The sequence below is a fragment of the Callithrix jacchus genome, chromosome 6, assembly GCF_049354715.1.
Source record: "Callithrix jacchus isolate 240 chromosome 6, calJac240_pri, whole genome shotgun sequence".
In the NCBI taxonomy this organism is placed as follows: Eukaryota; Metazoa; Chordata; class Mammalia; order Primates; family Cebidae; genus Callithrix; species Callithrix jacchus.
The window spans coordinates 153,530,580-153,547,334 of record NC_133507.1 but is presented as its reverse complement, the minus strand read 5'-3'; the positions used below and the strand labels follow the sequence as shown (position 1 = coordinate 153,547,334).

The 16,755-nt window shown below is 40.2% G+C and overlaps 1 protein-coding gene across 18 annotated transcripts in view; it reads right to left on the bottom strand.

The window, feature by feature from the left end:
* Nucleotides 1-16,755, bottom strand: part of DIS3L2 (DIS3 like 3'-5' exoribonuclease 2) — a 385,922-nt gene that overhangs the window by 202,534 nt on the left and 166,633 nt on the right. For all 18 annotated transcript variants that reach the window (XR_013519159.1, XR_004744905.3, XR_013519158.1 and 15 more), the window contains 2 exons: nucleotides 14,067-14,167; nucleotides 7,998-8,245 (listed from right to left, as the gene is read on the bottom strand). Coding sequence is in view for 13 of the 18 variants with exons in the window: in XM_054258039.2 (XP_054114014.1) it covers nucleotides 7,998-8,245; nucleotides 14,067-14,167 (349 nt within the window). In the remaining 5 variants the exon portion in view is untranslated. The remainder of the gene's footprint in view (nucleotides 1-7,997; nucleotides 8,246-14,066; nucleotides 14,168-16,755) is intronic.

Sequence of the window (16,755 nt, the reverse complement as noted above, 5' to 3'; positions counted from 1 at the left end):
ATGGATTAAAATGAGTGAAATACATGAGTATATTTAGAAACATGTTAAATGAAAAAAGGCAAGAATATAATATGTAACATGGTATTTTGTATAAGGCTCAAAAACAAGCAAAACTAAACAACATTATTTGGGTTTATAAATATGGGTAAATTATTATTTTTTTTTTTTTGAGACGGAGTTTCGCTCTTGTTACCCAGGCTGGAGTGCAATGGCGCAATCTCGGCTCACCGCAACCTCCGCCCCCTGGGTTCAGGCAATTCTCCTGCCTCAGCCTCCTGAGTAGCTGGGATTACAGGCACGCGCCACCGTGCCCAGCTAATTTTTTGTAATTTTTAGTAGAGACGGGGTTTCACCATGTTGACCAGGATGGTCTCGATCTGTTGACCTCGTGATCCACCCGCCTCGGCCTCCCAAAGTGCTGGGATTACAGGCTTGAGCCACCGCGCCCGGCCAGGTAAATTATTTTTTAAAGTACATTTTGATTAGCATATTTGAGACACTGGTTACCCCTGGCAGAAAAAATTATGGTTTAGGATAGAGGAGAACAGACAGGGAACTTGAACAGTATTAGTGATATTATATTTCTTAATCTGGTTCAGAGCTCATGGGTTGGTTTTAGTATTAGGTTTCAAAAATTCCATGTGTTACATATATTCTTTTTTCTGTGAAATATGCTTTGTAATTAAAGTTGATTGATACTTTAAAAACAATATTTTTGTCAAATGTATACCAAAACCTTAATAGTAATCATTTCCGGGGATGAAACTCTGGGAAATTTTCATTTTCTATAGTACACATTTGAATAAATTTAACAGTAAATATTCAATAGGTATGTATTTGCAGAAAATAAAATTTAAAAATGTTTGTTAATTTGATATTTCAATAATAAATAGTTGTAAGAGAGAAAGCTTTCCTCCCTAGAGACATTTATAATGATCACCACTTCAATTTTTCCTCAGTAGAGCTCTTCCATGAATACTGCTCCCACTCACAATGAATGACATTCCAACTGAGACCTACCGTAAAATTAATCTGAACAGCACTGAAACAATATTCTCAACTTCCTACAGATGATAGGTGGGGGCCTTGGGAGACATATAGACATTCTATATAAATAAGCAACAGATCTACTGTCCTGGGTGATGTGTCCATTAAAAACTTATTGAGGGTTTGGTTCAATTCATTCACTTCAGAAAATAAATAAATAATAAAAGAAAAAATTTAAAAATAACTTATTGAGGGAAGGGACTAGCTACAGACAGAAAAAAAATATAACAAGAAAGTCCTTCAAATTGGCCTCTTTACCTTAAAGAAAACAGGAACACTTAATAGTCAATATTAGTGTTCTCAGCCATTCATCATCTTTTTTCTAATAAATATTCGTATAAACTCCTAGTCTTACAACTAGACAACATATAGAAGACAGTCCTGCACTCTTGTAGTGATTACCACTATAGATCGTATGACTGCTCTTAAATACATGCTCTCATACATGTTAGTCCAACGTTGGAAACTCCATGCAAACAGTTATAATGGTATCATAGCCCTGAGAATCTACAAGTAGAGAACAATCAAACATCAACTACACCGAGGGCCCAAACTTCTAACAACACAAAGTACAAACGAAGAGTGGCAAATACACTTGTCTTTGGCTTTATATTTTATGTGTCATTTTCTACAATCAAGAGAGAACAAGTTATTTTTGCTTCTTATGGCTCAGTACTATGACATAGCAGAAAGTAGCACTGAAGGAATGGGGGCTTCAGGAAAAGTGTTTTTATCAGTGAAAATAGATAAAAGCATGGAGAAAAGAAGTAAGAGTCAACAATACTGAGTTATTTGAGAGAAGGTCTTGAAGTTTAAGAGTGAACTGGTGTTGATACAAAGAGAGCAAAGAGGAAGGTGAAAGCCTTTAATGAGTCTAAGAGGAGGCTGATGGTTATTTAAGGTCCTCTAACATTGTAATATTTTCAAGAAGGAGCACTAGAAACTGCAGTTGAAGATGACGATTCTGGAAAAACTGCATGTGGTGCTCCTGTAGGAAAGGAACGATTTAGTAACCTAAGCCTGTATCAAGACCATTCTCCTCCATTCCTTTAACTGTTGCTCTGCCTTGACCAGGATTTTCTGTGTTGAAGGCATAGCTTTTTCCAAAGCTGTCCTTAAAGGCCACCAGGTGGAGCCCAACAGTCACAAAAAAAGAGCCCCCTCCTCAGCCTGATTTGCTTTTTGCCTCCTCGCCAGCCAGATCCATACCCTCTGAAAAGAACATACAAACTCTATAGGTCTGGTAATACGAGTCTATAGCATTATATAACGTAGTTTCTCCCTCAGAGCTGTCTTTAAAGAATATGCTCTCAAAAAAGTGAAATGTTCCTTTTGCAAAGGGAAAGGTTGGATACGGTTATTTTTCAGTTTGCTAATCTTGAAGCCTATGCTTCAGTGAATGAAACAAAACTAATTTCTTCTGTTTGTTTTTTCTATCTACCTAGTCATGGTTTAATTTTCCTACTAATTACAATTCAATGTGTTTAATTTAATTTAATGACCACCTCTTCCATTCCTATCTACCCTGTAAGAAATTGAGTATCTAGGCCGGGCATGGTGGCTCACGCCTGTAATCCCAGCACTTTGGGAAGCTGAGGCGGGTGGATCACGAGATCAAGAGATCGAGACCATCCTGGCCAACATGGTGAAACCTCATCTCTACTAAAAATACAAAAAAAAAAAAAAAAATTATCTAGGCATGGTGGCACATGCCTGTGGTCCCAGCTATTCGGAAGACTGAGGCAGAATTGCTTGAACCGGGGAGGCGGAGGTTGCAGTGAGCTGAGGTCGTGCCACTGCACTCCAGCCTGGTGCCTGGTAATGGAGTGAGACTCTGTCTCAAAAAAAAAAAAAAAAAAAAAAAAAGATATCGAGTATCTATCAAAACTGAATAGAATGTAAAAGTATTTGCTTCCATCAGTCAATAAATATTGCTGACTGGCTAACAACAACCATAAGGTGCAAAGCTAGGAGACAAAGGTGATACCAGAACCTGCTACTTCCCATCCCTCCCACAGGCCTCCATGGTCAGAATTTCCCTTCCTCTACTTTCACCTCACTCCGTCATCCGCTCCAATGGAACCTGCTGTCCTTCACACTCATTAAAGCCAGCAGCACTGTGACCCATTCTCTGTTTCTCAGTTCCACAGCCTCCCATTAAGCCTAGGCAATCCCATGTTCAACCAAGAACCTCTTAGCCTGTACTAACCTATTCATTTCCTTCTTCCTCCTCCACCCCACAAAGCCACCAGACTTTGCTTGATAAAATAATATAAATATGTCAATTTGCTCTAGGTCAGTTCATGTCATATATCTGCAGCTAGCCTTCAACATTGCCAAGAAACACTATTAAGTTCCTCACAGTAGCTGCTGTAAAACTTTTCCATTTTATTCAAGATTTACTCTTAAATATTCAAGAAGAAACCATGACAAATCTGGGAGAAAGTGACCATGATATCTCTACGCTCATGACATCCTGGAAAGAGAAGCTGGAATTGTAAACTCTAGACTTTAGGATACCAAATTTCCCAAAGGTCTGAGAAAATATAGGCATGAATTGCACTGCAAGAGTTTCTAAACGGCAAGATAATTTAGGAGGGTTGGGAAGCTCTTAAAACTGTAAATCTGATTATATAATTGCAAATCATTCCAGCAAGGAAGCCAATGTGGCTTTTTAATTATCCTGGACTAGAGTCTAGTACTAAATATTAAAGGTACTAAATATGTTGTGATGTATTACAAAAAGCAGTGATTCCCTAAAAGCTAGCAAGGGCTCACTTGGGTTTCGATAGCATTACAGAACAAAGATTCATAAAAATGTGGTAGATGTGAGGTACAGAGAGATGAACAAGGTTCAACCGAGATCTCTCATGACAATTCTAAGAACAAGATAGAAAATAACTTTATAACAACTGGAAGTCCCCAGTGTTGTAATACTCTTTGAGCTGCCCCCAAATGGTGGCCCCAAGGCAACACTAGGGTGTCAGAGAAGCAATGTTTACAGCAAAGGGGAGGCCAAGCTCAATGTCCTCCCTAAAGATCCTTCCAAAGCTTCTAACATCATATATTCCATTAATGTGTGCATTCTGTTCAATCTTTCTGTTAAATATCTGTGCCTTCGCAATTTGGCATTCTCCACCTGAGTGTTTCTACTTGTTGTATACCATTGTCAAGTATTCATTTTGAAGTTATAGAACCTTAGTTCTCATCATTTTCTGTTCCAAATTACTCCTTGTGTGTTTTCTAGCTTGATTCATGGTGCAACATCCTCCTAGTCAACCTGGCTCAAGACGTTGGGGTAATCAATTCATTTCCATCTACTCATCTGACCAGCCAGCAAATGTTCACTGCGTGTCCTTGTCCTAAAGGAGTTCATGGCCAAGTAAAACAAATAAGCAATTGCAATCCAAACAGATGAGAGCTATAATAATAGTACTATGATAGAAGTAATAGTAATAATAGAAGCTATGAGGGCACGAGAAGAAAGGTTTATGAGTCAGAGAACTTTTGAGTGGACAACTGAATTAAGTTTAAAAGTTGAGTATTTCAACCAGGCAAACACCAGAAAAAGGAGAAAGCCACTGCTAGGAAAGGAAGTGTAATGTGCAAAAGTTTGGAACTATGAACATACACAGTCAGCCCGGGAAATGGCAAGTTTGATTTCTGGTAGTGAAGACCATGGAACGAGCTGAGACTGCTCCCCATGAATTGTGGTTAAAGGCCATCAGCATCCACCCACTCCCCCTAGTCAGAGCCCTGAAAGGTCATCCAAGATTCCATCCTTCTTCCTCATGCCCCACTTCTAATCAGTCATCACATCTGGGAGAATTTACTTTCTAATCTCCCCTGAATCTTCTCATTTCTTTTGTTTCCTCCATTGCAACTCTTTATTTCAGGTTCTCCCATCTCATCTGTCTTACTGCAACAGTGTATCACGACCTCCTGCTGCCAGGCATGTCCCTTCTCATCATCTATTCTTTACTCTTGGTCAAAGTGATCTTTTAGCAAGGAGGCCTCTGTCCTGTAAGAAATGATCCTGGATTTAACCCTTCACCTACCGCCTCTCTAAATCCCCCCAAATTATTTTATTCCTATGGAAGAACTTACAACATTCTCTTCATACTATAGGTAGAACTCAAAGAGATAAGCCATTCAAGTCATCTGTTTTATCCACAATCTTTCCCAGAGAGTCCCACAGTGCTGCTAATTGGGTGTGAGGCATAGGACTCTGGACCCCATCTCTGCTTGAAACAATGGACCAGAGAAAATACCTGCCTCAAGCTAGACCAATAAGATTTTCCACCATAGAAATTCTGTACTATAATTTAGACTTTAGTATGTAACTGCCACAGGACTGGCAGTGCCATTTTGGGGTCATGTATGCTGTTGAGCAGGTAGACTACTGTGCAGAGAGAAGCAGAAGCTCGCGAGCAAAAGGCAGTAAAGAAAAGATACTGTGCGGTGGCTTGGCTAGCCGCAGGGGTGAAAGAGAAGCTGTGGTTCTTCTGTTGCCTTGTTAGTTCTGATTTTCTCATGAGACTTTCTCCATTTCCTGCTCTGGTTTTTATAAAAATCACTAGTTTCTTATATTAATCTCTACTTTTATTTAAGTTAGCTGAAGTGGGATTCCACTTTTTAGAATCAAATTATCCCTATGATATATACATATACAAAAATCCTTATGCAGTAGACCATAAGTTCCTTAAATAAAGCATCCATAGCTTGTTTACCTTCATACTTCTCAGATAATATAACATAGTACTTTACACATAGTTGGATCAAAACATGTCTGGCAAACTAACTTTAACTACAGAAGAGGTTGAACTTGAATAATTAGAATCAATTACATAGGCAAAGAAGTCCAATACTTTTAAGGGTAGAGGTTTAGGAGTAGGAAAGAAATTCAGAAGGAAGTCACCTTAGCTAAAGTTGATTTTTAGGGAAAGTTAATGTGGAAGCTAACCATACACTTTCACACGCACAACAGGTATTACTGTCACACTCCTGGTCAAGGCCTGGCAAAGATAAGGGAGAAAGCCTAGGCAGTCACAGCACAGCATGTTCTGATTAAGAAACAGTGACCTCAGTTCTTAAAGATCAGTAACAGATAACCAGAACAAAATGGCAAGGCGACCACCAACATAGGCAACAGCTGCAGCTTCACCCTCATACAACAGACGTCATCTAGAACTTCATCAGGAAAACCTGCCATATTTTATTTCTTAAAATAAATTTTCTCTTTTTCACAAAGATTTTAAAAGGCACATTTCCATAGATGACAATTTTTATATCCTTATGTTAAGAAAGTAGAGAAAAAGCATGATGTATCTAAATATCTTCATTTTTTATTTTGGAAAATTATATGATTAATATGTGACTATCATTTTTAAATATTATTTCTTTAGATCCAGCAAATATGATTGTTGCTTCAAAGACCTGACTCCCTTTTTGTTGTATTTTAACTTCAAGAAAAGGGTTCCTGAGGAAGTAATGGCTTAGCTGTAAAAAATAAAAATTTAAAAAAGACTGATAAGGCCATGAAAGTAATAAGAGAAACTCACACTATGAAGATTTCCTGACTACACCCTTATAACTTGAAAACTAAGGAAGTAGTCCAATCAAATACGCACAATGGGATAGGACAGAAAGGCAGATAAAAGACAAGGCTGGATTTCCTGGTTTGATGTGAAAGTTTTCCTCTTTCACTGCCAGAGTGTGGCTGCACAATCAACAGGGACCAGGTGGCACAGTCATTACTGGGCCTTTTGATTTGATGGTGAGAAACTGGCAAACTTGTAAGAAGGGCTATTTACGGCTCAAGGGGGTTGACATCACTTCTGGATAATGAGTTAGGCTTAAAAATGATGACATTGCAATCCCACCACTTGAGAGTAGAACTGTTTCTAAGTAGCTATGAGATCATATAAATCATACCGATCTTCATGTAACTGAAAAGTGGCACAGGGTAATGTTTCTTATATATTGAAACACTCATATATGACACACACATTTGATTTGGCTTATTTTGCTAGGCATGAGAAGCTAAGTATAGAATAAACCTGATAAAAGCAGGACATGGTAGCCATCCATTCGGTGCTGACTCTCCTAACCATAGGATATTCCCAGAAGGGAGTGACCAACAGGCAAGTCATTAAATTAGACTAAAAGTAAATCAACAGGCTCTTTTCTAGATTGTATACCTTTATAGTCATTTCCTGTGAAACATAAACCAGACATCATCTATAATACTTAACGACATAGCTGAAACTTACTGCTTTTCTTTCAAAATGAATACCAGTTCTAAGAAGAAAACAGGCATAGCATTTGATGAAACAACTGGGTCATTTCTTAGTTCAAAATGAAGTGGCCATCCATGATGCTCTGGACTATGTCATGTATATTTAAGTTAGATTGATTTCTGACAGCTTCCACAAAAGCATGGTACCCTTTTCCTTCTTACAATAGGGTAGTTTTTAATGCCAGAGGCAAAATCTTTGAAGATCAATACCAAAAGAGAATACCATTTAAATATGCCTTCATGTTCATATTTTAAAGCAAAGGAGCCTGGGGTTTCCTGAATATGCCTAGACTTTGCATAGTTTAACACGAGTTTCTGCAAGGAGAGGACTGGTTGTTTGATGAATCATCTGTGGTACGCAAGTACAAATAGGACACTTGACATAACTAAATAAGTAGAGGCTTAGAATGGCTTATGTTTTATGCCAAAAACCAAAAACAAGAACATCACTGCCTGGTAATTCAAGGAACATACAGGCAACCAGTTGAGGTGGCAGTTAAAAGTGACTTCTGAAGAATCAGGACCAAAATAACACCAGAAACCATGCTTCAATCAAGAAATAATAATTAAAATACACCAAAAGTTTACCTAAAGGCCATCTAAACTGAATTCTGCCTGTGACCTGTGGTTTTTCCTACCAGAGATCACCTACCCCAAAGCAAAATTGCAGTCCTCCTTCCAGTCCACAATGCGGCAGATGAACAGTGTGTTGGCATAATCTTTAGGCCGTGCCACAAAGTCGTGGGGACAGTCCTTGAGAGGCACATAAATTCTAGGCACTCGGTGGTCTGAGGGAGAAAACAGGGCGTATTTCCTAAACAGTTCGCTGTTCTTATCAGCCAAGAGTTTGAGGAAGCCAGTTGCTGCTCGAGAATGTTTTTTCTCCAAGATGTAAACCACCTAAAAACACCAAAGATATAGTCAGTGTTGTTTATCAGACTGAATGACACTTCGGGGAAAGGTCAGCAGGATATAATTTGATCAACTAGCAGGAACTAGCAGTTTTTCAGAGTAAGTCAGTTTTTCTAGGTCAAAAATAAATGCCTCTCTCAGTGATGATCTGTGACTAAGTAATCTATATTTAAGTTGCAACAAGTGTCTAGTAAGCACATATACTCAAGAAAAATTAAGCAATACATGGATGAATTAAATCAAAGCACTTTTATTACTATGACCTGTGTCTTTTTTTTTTGAGATGGAGTTTTGCTCTTGTTACCCAGGCTGGAGAGCAATGGCACGATCTCGGCTCACCGCAACCTCCGCCTCCTGGGTTCAGGCAATTCTCCTGCCTCAGCCTCCTGTGACCTGTGTCTTAGAAAGACATGTTGGACTCCAGCAGGGAAGTATAGCTCCAGGTATTTGTTCCACGTTATATTTTTCTCACATGAACAATATTAGTATCTCACACGAACAACATGGTAGGTACTTTTTGTAAAAGACAAAGGGTTATTAGACATAAATTACTTCTCTTAATTATGTCTTCAACAGCTGAAAGGAGAGATATTTGATCTTCCTTCTTTCCAAGATTAAACTCAAGTTCTAATTTTACTAGGTGAAGATTGAGGCCACCATTCCAGCACATATACATACTATTTCCATCAAGAGAGAAGTATTCTCTGAGAAAGTGAATCTTCTCCCTCACCCAGCCTTGGAACGCATTCTTCCTGCATTGCTTCCTTTCCCCATTGTAGACAGTCTGCAGTCTCATTCCTTCCTCAGAGCTACTTGCCAACATCCCACCAGACCCCTGGGCAAAGATTCAGCCTGCAGTTGAGCTGGCTGCTGCTCTTCTGTATGTCCCTGACTCCACGTAGCATCTCAGCCCATCTGCAGAAAATCTCCAAACCAGTTGAGTGCACCACACCTCTCCCCTGGTCACTCCTAGCTACTACGCCACAGGAAAGCACCTTAGGGCACCTGTCTCCTCATGCCAGCCCAAAGCATGCTCTACTTTCTTTAACTCTTCCTTCTTCCTTGAGAAAACATCGATTTTAAACAAACTGCTGGGCCCTCTTTCAAGAAGGCTGTAAATATCTGTCCTAAGGACTGTAATTTGCATGTAAATATCTGTCCTAAGGACTGTCTCCCCAGCCCACTTGGGAAGAGGATCTCCTTTTCCCATATACAGTCCCTGAAATGGGTGTCCGTGTTTTCCCATGCTGCACTGCCACGTCCAGACCTTTACTCTTCTAGCCTCATGCATGTATGTGCACCCTCTTCTGGTTCAGGTGGCCCCATTCCTGTTATTGTCATCTCCTGGCCTCCTGGTTACTCTGTGAAACCTGGCTTACAGTCTGCCTCTCCTACGTCCATCCAGGTGAGTGACACAGTCAACATCCTATCCTCACTGTTCCCTTGTCTTCAACACCAGTGGCCTTCACTTCTATTTAATTTCAGCAACTCATCCTCATGGCCACACCTCAGCATCATCTGGCACTAGTCCAATCCCAACACCCCCCCTCAGACTAATCCATCACACAGCTCTCTTGCTCTCCAGTGCTGCATTCCACAGGCTTTTTCATCACATCAAGACTTCTAGCACCTTTAACCCTTGCCTGTTCTGCAAGTCTGTTAGCTATGTCTAAGTCTCAAATCCTTTTCTCCCTTCCCAGAGCCATCATATGTATGTGTGTGTACACCTTGTTTTGTTTTTGGAAGAAAGTCTCACTCTGTTACCCAGGCTGAAGTGCAGTGGTGTGATCTTGGCTCACTGCAACCTCTGCCTCCCAAGTTCAAGCAATCCTCCTGCCTCAGCCTCCTGAGTATCTGGGACCACAGGCATCACCAGTCACCACGCCTGGCTAATTTTTGTTTATTTAATAGAGACAGGGTTTCACTATGTTGTCTTGGCTGGTCTCAAACTCCTGACCTCAAGTGATCTGCCCACCTCGGCCTCCCAGAATGCTGAGATTACAGGCGTGAGCCACCACACCCAGCCCTGAGCCACCATATTCTATCACCTCAAGTCCTCTTACCCACGCTGTCAAATCCCTTATCATCTGGTCCTTCACTAACCCACCCTAAAAACCCTCAGTCCTGGAACATTCCAGCCACTGGTATTCTCTAACCTTCAACGCAAGGTATAGAGTTGATCAGAAAAGAAATTACAATTGTACAGATGGATAGCATTATATATTGTTATACAACTTTTACTAGAACCATAAATTCTCTGAAGATATATTTTTACCTGTCCCCATTCTGCGCAATCTCTACGTTCATCTTTACTCTCTTGATCTTCTCTGGGGCTCCAGTTGTCTGAATGTTCAATCTTTTTGTTGTCCCACAACTCCCTGAGGCTCTGTTCAATTTTTTACAGTCTACAGTCTCTTTGTCCAGATTGGCTAAATTCTACTGATCTGTCCTAAAGTTCGCTGGTTCTCTGCTGTGTCATCTCTACTAATGAGTCCATCCAATGGTGTTTTTATTTCTGTTATTATGCTTTTCAATACCATAATTCCCATTTGGTCCTTTTTATTTTTCTTTTTTTAATTTTTTTGAGACAGTCTTGCTCTGTCACCCAGGCTGGAGTACAGTGGCACAATCTCAGCTCACTGCAACCTCAGCCTCCTGGGTTGAAGCAATTCTCCTGTCTCAGCCTCCCAAGTAGCTGGGACTACAGGCACGTGCCACCACATCCAGATAATTTTTGTATTTTTTTAGTAGAGCTGGGGTTTCGCCATGTTGGCCAGACTGGTCTCGAACTCCTGACCTCAGGTGATCCTCCCACCTTGGCCTCCCAAAGTTCTGGGATTACAGGCGTGAGCCACCATGCCCGGCTTTTTTATAATTTCTAAATCTTATGAAGCACTTGCTTATTGAAGTACTTTTACGATGGCTGTTTTGAAATCATTGTTAGAAAACTGCAAGAACTCAATGTTGGCATCAGGTGATTGTCTTCTCACTCATGTTGTAACCTTCCTGGCTCTTGGTATGATGGGTGATTTCCAATTTGTATCCTGGACCTTTTGGTTATCGCGTTAAGACACTCTGGGTCTCATTTAAATCTTTTATTTTAGAAGGCAGTCACATACTCTTTAGAGGTTTAGCATGCAGGTCCTGACCTACTTTTGTGGGCTGTAGTTTCAATGACAATTTCCTTGGAAAATAGGCTTTGCTATCTTGGTAAGTTTGGTTTCTATGATATCACTGGGGCTCCCGCTGGTCTCTACTGGTGCTACCTATGTGAGTGGAAGGAAATTCCCCAAGTATGGAATAGCAATCTCCAGCCTGCAAGGACAAAGAGGCTTCCCATTTGCAGTTTCTTGTTGTGGCAGATCTCTTTTACTGGTGCTTCCTCATTGCCCAGTGTTTCTGAGTGGGAGAGGGAAGTCTCTGGCCTATAAGGATAAAGAGGCTTCCTGGACCATACACTCATTATGACCAGATCTCCCTTGCTAATGCCACCTGGCTGCTGGTGTCTCTGGGTGAGGGAGGGAAGATCTCTTGCCTGTGAGACAAGGGGGCTTCTCATACTTGACTGCTAGTTGTGGCCAGACCCCCTTTCCTGGTGTTTTCTAGGTAGATATCCAGTGTTTCTGGATGTTCAGTGCCTCTGGGATGATGATAGTCTCAGCCTCACAGGAAGAGCCTTACTGGGCTGGGCCACTTCTAGAATTCTTCTTGTTGGAGTCACTTAGATATCTGATATCTCCTGGTGGGGAAGAAAAGTTGCAGGTCCAGGGAGGAAGGAAAGCCAGTCTCTTAACCACCTATTATCATTAGGGCTCTTTAAAGGTGTTCTTGGGATTCCCTGGCATTACTGGAAGGATTTCTGTCAGATCTGAGTGAGTAAGAATGCGTCTAGTTGGGCTACCCTCTATTGCTAGGTTGGCATTCAGAAACTGGGCCTGGGCCACCTTCTGTTGCTGCTGTAATTGGTTGGGGGTTGTGAGGTCCCTGCTGTCATGATGTTTCTCTAATACTGGCGTAACTAGTTCACCTTCCTCTCTTCACCTTTCAGAATTCTCCTTTAGTTGCCTCTTGTTTTTTCTAGGGTTTACAGTTATACTCAGTGAGAGGAGCAAGAAAAAAAAAGGTCTATCCCATCTTTTCTCAACTGGACATTCTTGCTTCTTGTTTTAATGTTTGACAGCATGGAAATGTATAAAGTAAGCTGACATTACTACACTACTTGCAATTCATATAATGTTAATTGTCATGGAAATGACTCTACCATAGCATAAGCTTTGCAGCCAAGAGCTGTTTTGCCTTGCAATTTTAGGTTGAACCCATTAAAAAACATTATCCAAAAGAAAAGGAGAGCGGGAGGAGGGAGAGGGAAAACAAGTTCGGAGGGCAGGAGCAAATCACAGAACACAGGTTCCATAGAGAGAAGGTTGCCTCTACTCAGCTTTGACTAAAGTGATTTAGGAATTTGGCCCCATGTTACCAAATGTTTTGTTTCAACAAGAGAAGCCAAAAGTCTAATTTTTAATGTGAACACCCCCACCCCCACCCACCGCCAACTCTTTTATTGATGAAAGCCATGAAATCAAAATTTTTAAATACTACACAGGTCAAACAAACAGGTCTGTGAGCCAGATCCATCCCCAGGCTTTTCATTCATTCTAATCTCCCACACCTAGCATGCTGCCTGGAGCACAGTTAGTACTCAAATATATAAAGTATAATTTAGAAATTCCTCATGTCAGTACTCAGGAGAAATACTGTATTAACCAACTTGCTGGGTGGAGTAAGCACACTGTATTCCCAGATGAAACACACCGATGGAGGCCTCTGGAACATAAAGCTTTATGCCATTGTGCCACTTTACACTTTGCCCTTGCACCATTTCTGCTATTATGAGTTATTTGCACAGTTAGAAGTCAGCTGTGTTTGGCCAGGCATGGTGGCTCACACTTATAATCCCAGCACCTTGGGAGGCCGAAGCAGGTGAATCGCGAGGTCAAGAGTTTGAGACCAGCCTGGCCAACATGGTGAAATGCTGTTTCTACTTAAAAAAAAAAAAAAAAAAAAAAAAAAGAGCCAGGTGTGGTGGTGCATACTTTTAATCCCGGCTACTTGGGAGGCTGAAGCAGAATTGCCTGAACCTAGCAGGCAGAGGTTGCAGTGAGCTAAGATCACACCATCGCACTCCAGCTTGCGCAACAACAGCGAAACTCTGTCTCAAAAAAAAAGTCAGCTGTGTTTCATCCCACATCTGAAAATTACACTAGCTTATATAATTAAAGAATACAAGTGAATTGTGCAAAACAGTGAAATAGGAATATAAAAACAATTGTTTCTGTAACTAAATTGAATACTTTGGAAAAACTAAAAAAGACATTAAAAATTATTTTTCAACTAGGTATGGGCATGGTAACAATGAAAAAAAAAATTGGAGCAAAACTGCATAAATCTGAAGAGAGTCTATATTCATACTGCTTCTCCAGTGTCTAGATTCTCACTCCACCAAAACTGGAAGTGATAAATGCTGCATTACAAGTGTGGTTTAAGCAAGAAAGACAACACAGAACTCCAATCAACACACCCACGTTCAAAGAAAAGGCTTTTATCCCTTATCCAAAGGCAGACAGATGGGTTTGTATTTATATGTTTAAAGTCTTTTGGTTTTTTTAATTCACTCTTTATGGTTCTCCGCTCTCACCAACTTTTCTGATTAACAGACCAACTACAGCCCTGACTGAATCACAGGAGATCTTCAACAAGGAGCCCAGGTGACAGCCATTTGGACACATGGAGAAAATATGCAGGCAATGACCTTTGCTGATCTTTGCAGGGATTTCTCTGGTAAAGCTCTTGTGTCTTGTGAAATGCAGGTGGTCTCATCTTTTGTAACCGGTGCATCACCATCCTCTTTTCCTATATTAAAAAGAGAAAAAAAGAGAGAAGAGGAGGCATAAACTAGATGCACAGCAATTCATGGGATTTTAAAATTCAGATCTAGAAAGATGCTTGGATACCAGTTACCCCAAAATACTCACTTTACAGAAGAACCCCAGGCCCCCAGTGGTTAGGTGACCTGTCACATATCTGTATTATATTCAGACTGAACACTTAGCCTCAGCAGACCACATTTTATCTACTTAACATTATTCACATACTAAATACTATACAAGGGTTGAATTAAACTAAATCGCCTGTGTGTCAAAATGCCAAAAAACTAGATGTTAAATGCTGCCCCAGCCCAAAACAAAGAATAGATAGGTTAATTTATTATGCACATCTGCTGAAATAAACCAAAATCATAATAAATGTTAACTTTTAAAAGTACTTTGGTACCAGCCATAACAAACAAAATGGTGGAAAATAGATTATATTTATTAAATAAATAAATAAATAAACCCAACCCTGATTTTCCTGGCTTTTTCTTAGTGACATTATATAAAGAGTAAAGTACTTAAAGTCTTTTAATGTTTAATTTCCTTTCTTAAAAAACTTATAAAATGCACATTCACCCAAGAAACTGAAACCACATCTCCCCAGGAAAGAGGCAGTTAGGCTCTCTACCAGAAGTATTAAAAACACTCATGAACAAAAGCAGCAAATTACACACTTCTGAACATTTAAAATTTTGAATCTTTACTTGTTACATTAGATTTCCCCACAAAATATTCTATCCAACTATGTTAGAGATTCTAGATTCTAGGGGTCACAACCAATTTACATGGGAGCCTCTCCAGAAAGCTAAGAGAAACTTGCACTTATCATCAGTTAGATGTTGCCAAGGCCAAAATAAATAAATCAATCCTTTTCAGGACTGGCTGCCTTTTAGCAAAAACTCAGCTTAAAGCCAACTTTTACCATTCTGGGCGTACTCTGGAAACACTGACATGATCTGACCTACCAGGGTTTAAGAACGATCAACTTCGCTTTTCCATTTATGTTGAAATCTACCTACTGAAGTGCCTTCTAAATGCAGAATCCTCATTGTTTTTGAAAAAGAAAAAGCAAACACAAACTTTTCTATTGTAGACTGCCCTATCAGTAAAAGAGGACATCAGCAAGGTGCATCTTTTCTCTTAAACCCATAATTCAGGATTCCAAAATCATCAGATTTTTTTATAATCATAGAGAGGAAAAAAAACCACACAAGTTGTTGATCTGTTTGTTCCATAACATATCTCGCCAATGTACGCTGCAGAACAAGGTAACTGAGGAAAAATCGAAGGGTGGAATTACCACTAATAAGTATCCTCTATTTAGATATTTGACAACTGTTTTTGTCTATAAAGCTAGCAATCAAGATAGTGTAGTGAGAGGACTGGTTCTTCCAAGGCAGCCTAACCTGGGCAAACAGCTTTCTGTGACGATCACTGAAAGTGATCATTAAGTGATCATTTAAGATGGCTCCATTTAAAATGACTGTTACCTCAGATTCCATCCCAACAACAGCAAGTCGACTGTTCAAAACATTATGCCAAATTACATCTAAAGAGAGAGGGCAAGCCATGGAAGTGGGCCCAATCATGATTTTCAGGTATTAGACCTTTTCAGGTTCTATATTCAAAAGGATATCTTGGCAGAAATGAGGCTAACGTTACATTCTAATAAATGAAACCAAGGTTTGTTGCCTTACAGTTGAGAATCATAGGTAATGGCCAATGCATATAAAGAAACACAATGCCAGGCTGTAGAGGTGAATCGCCTTCATACATTTCCAACAACCATGTCTTGCCACACTCAATAGTAAAGTTGTCGGCTGGTTTGGGTAGCTCATGCCTGTAATCACAGTGCTTTGGGAGGCCAAGGCAGAAAGATCACTAGAGCCTAGGAGTTAAAGATCAGTCTGGGCAACATGGCAAAACCCTGTCTTTACTAAAAATATAAAATTTAGTTGGACATGGCAGCACTTGCCTATAGTCCCAGCTACTTAGGAGGCTGAGGAAGGAAGATCACCTGAGCCTGGGAATGCAAGGCTGCAGTGAGCCGGGACTGAGCCACTGCACTACAGCCTGGGCAAAAAAGCAAGAACCTGCCTCAAAAAAAAAAGCAAAGTTGTCAATTTAATGAGAATCTACTACATTGTTTAATTACAAGATCATTTATTACTCACTTATTCCGTGTGTATTTATTGAACACTGGGCATTGAGGATTCAGTGTTAAGTAAAAGAAATATGATCGCAGTCCTTATGAAACATATAGACTAATGAGGGAATATTATAAAATTATAACTGAATAAATATACAGTCATAGGCTGGACAGGTGGCTCATGCCAGTAATCCCAGCACTTTGGGAGGCTGAAGTGGGAGGATCACTTCAACCCAGAAGTTCAAGGCCAGCCTGTGCAACATGACGAAACCCTGTTTCTACAAAAAAATTTGCCAGGTGTGGTGGTGTACAACTGTGGTCCCAGCTACTTGGGAGGTTGAGAAGGGAGAATCACTTCAGCCCAGGCGGTAGAGGCTGCAATGAGTCAGGATCGTGCCACTGCACTCTAGCCTTAGCAA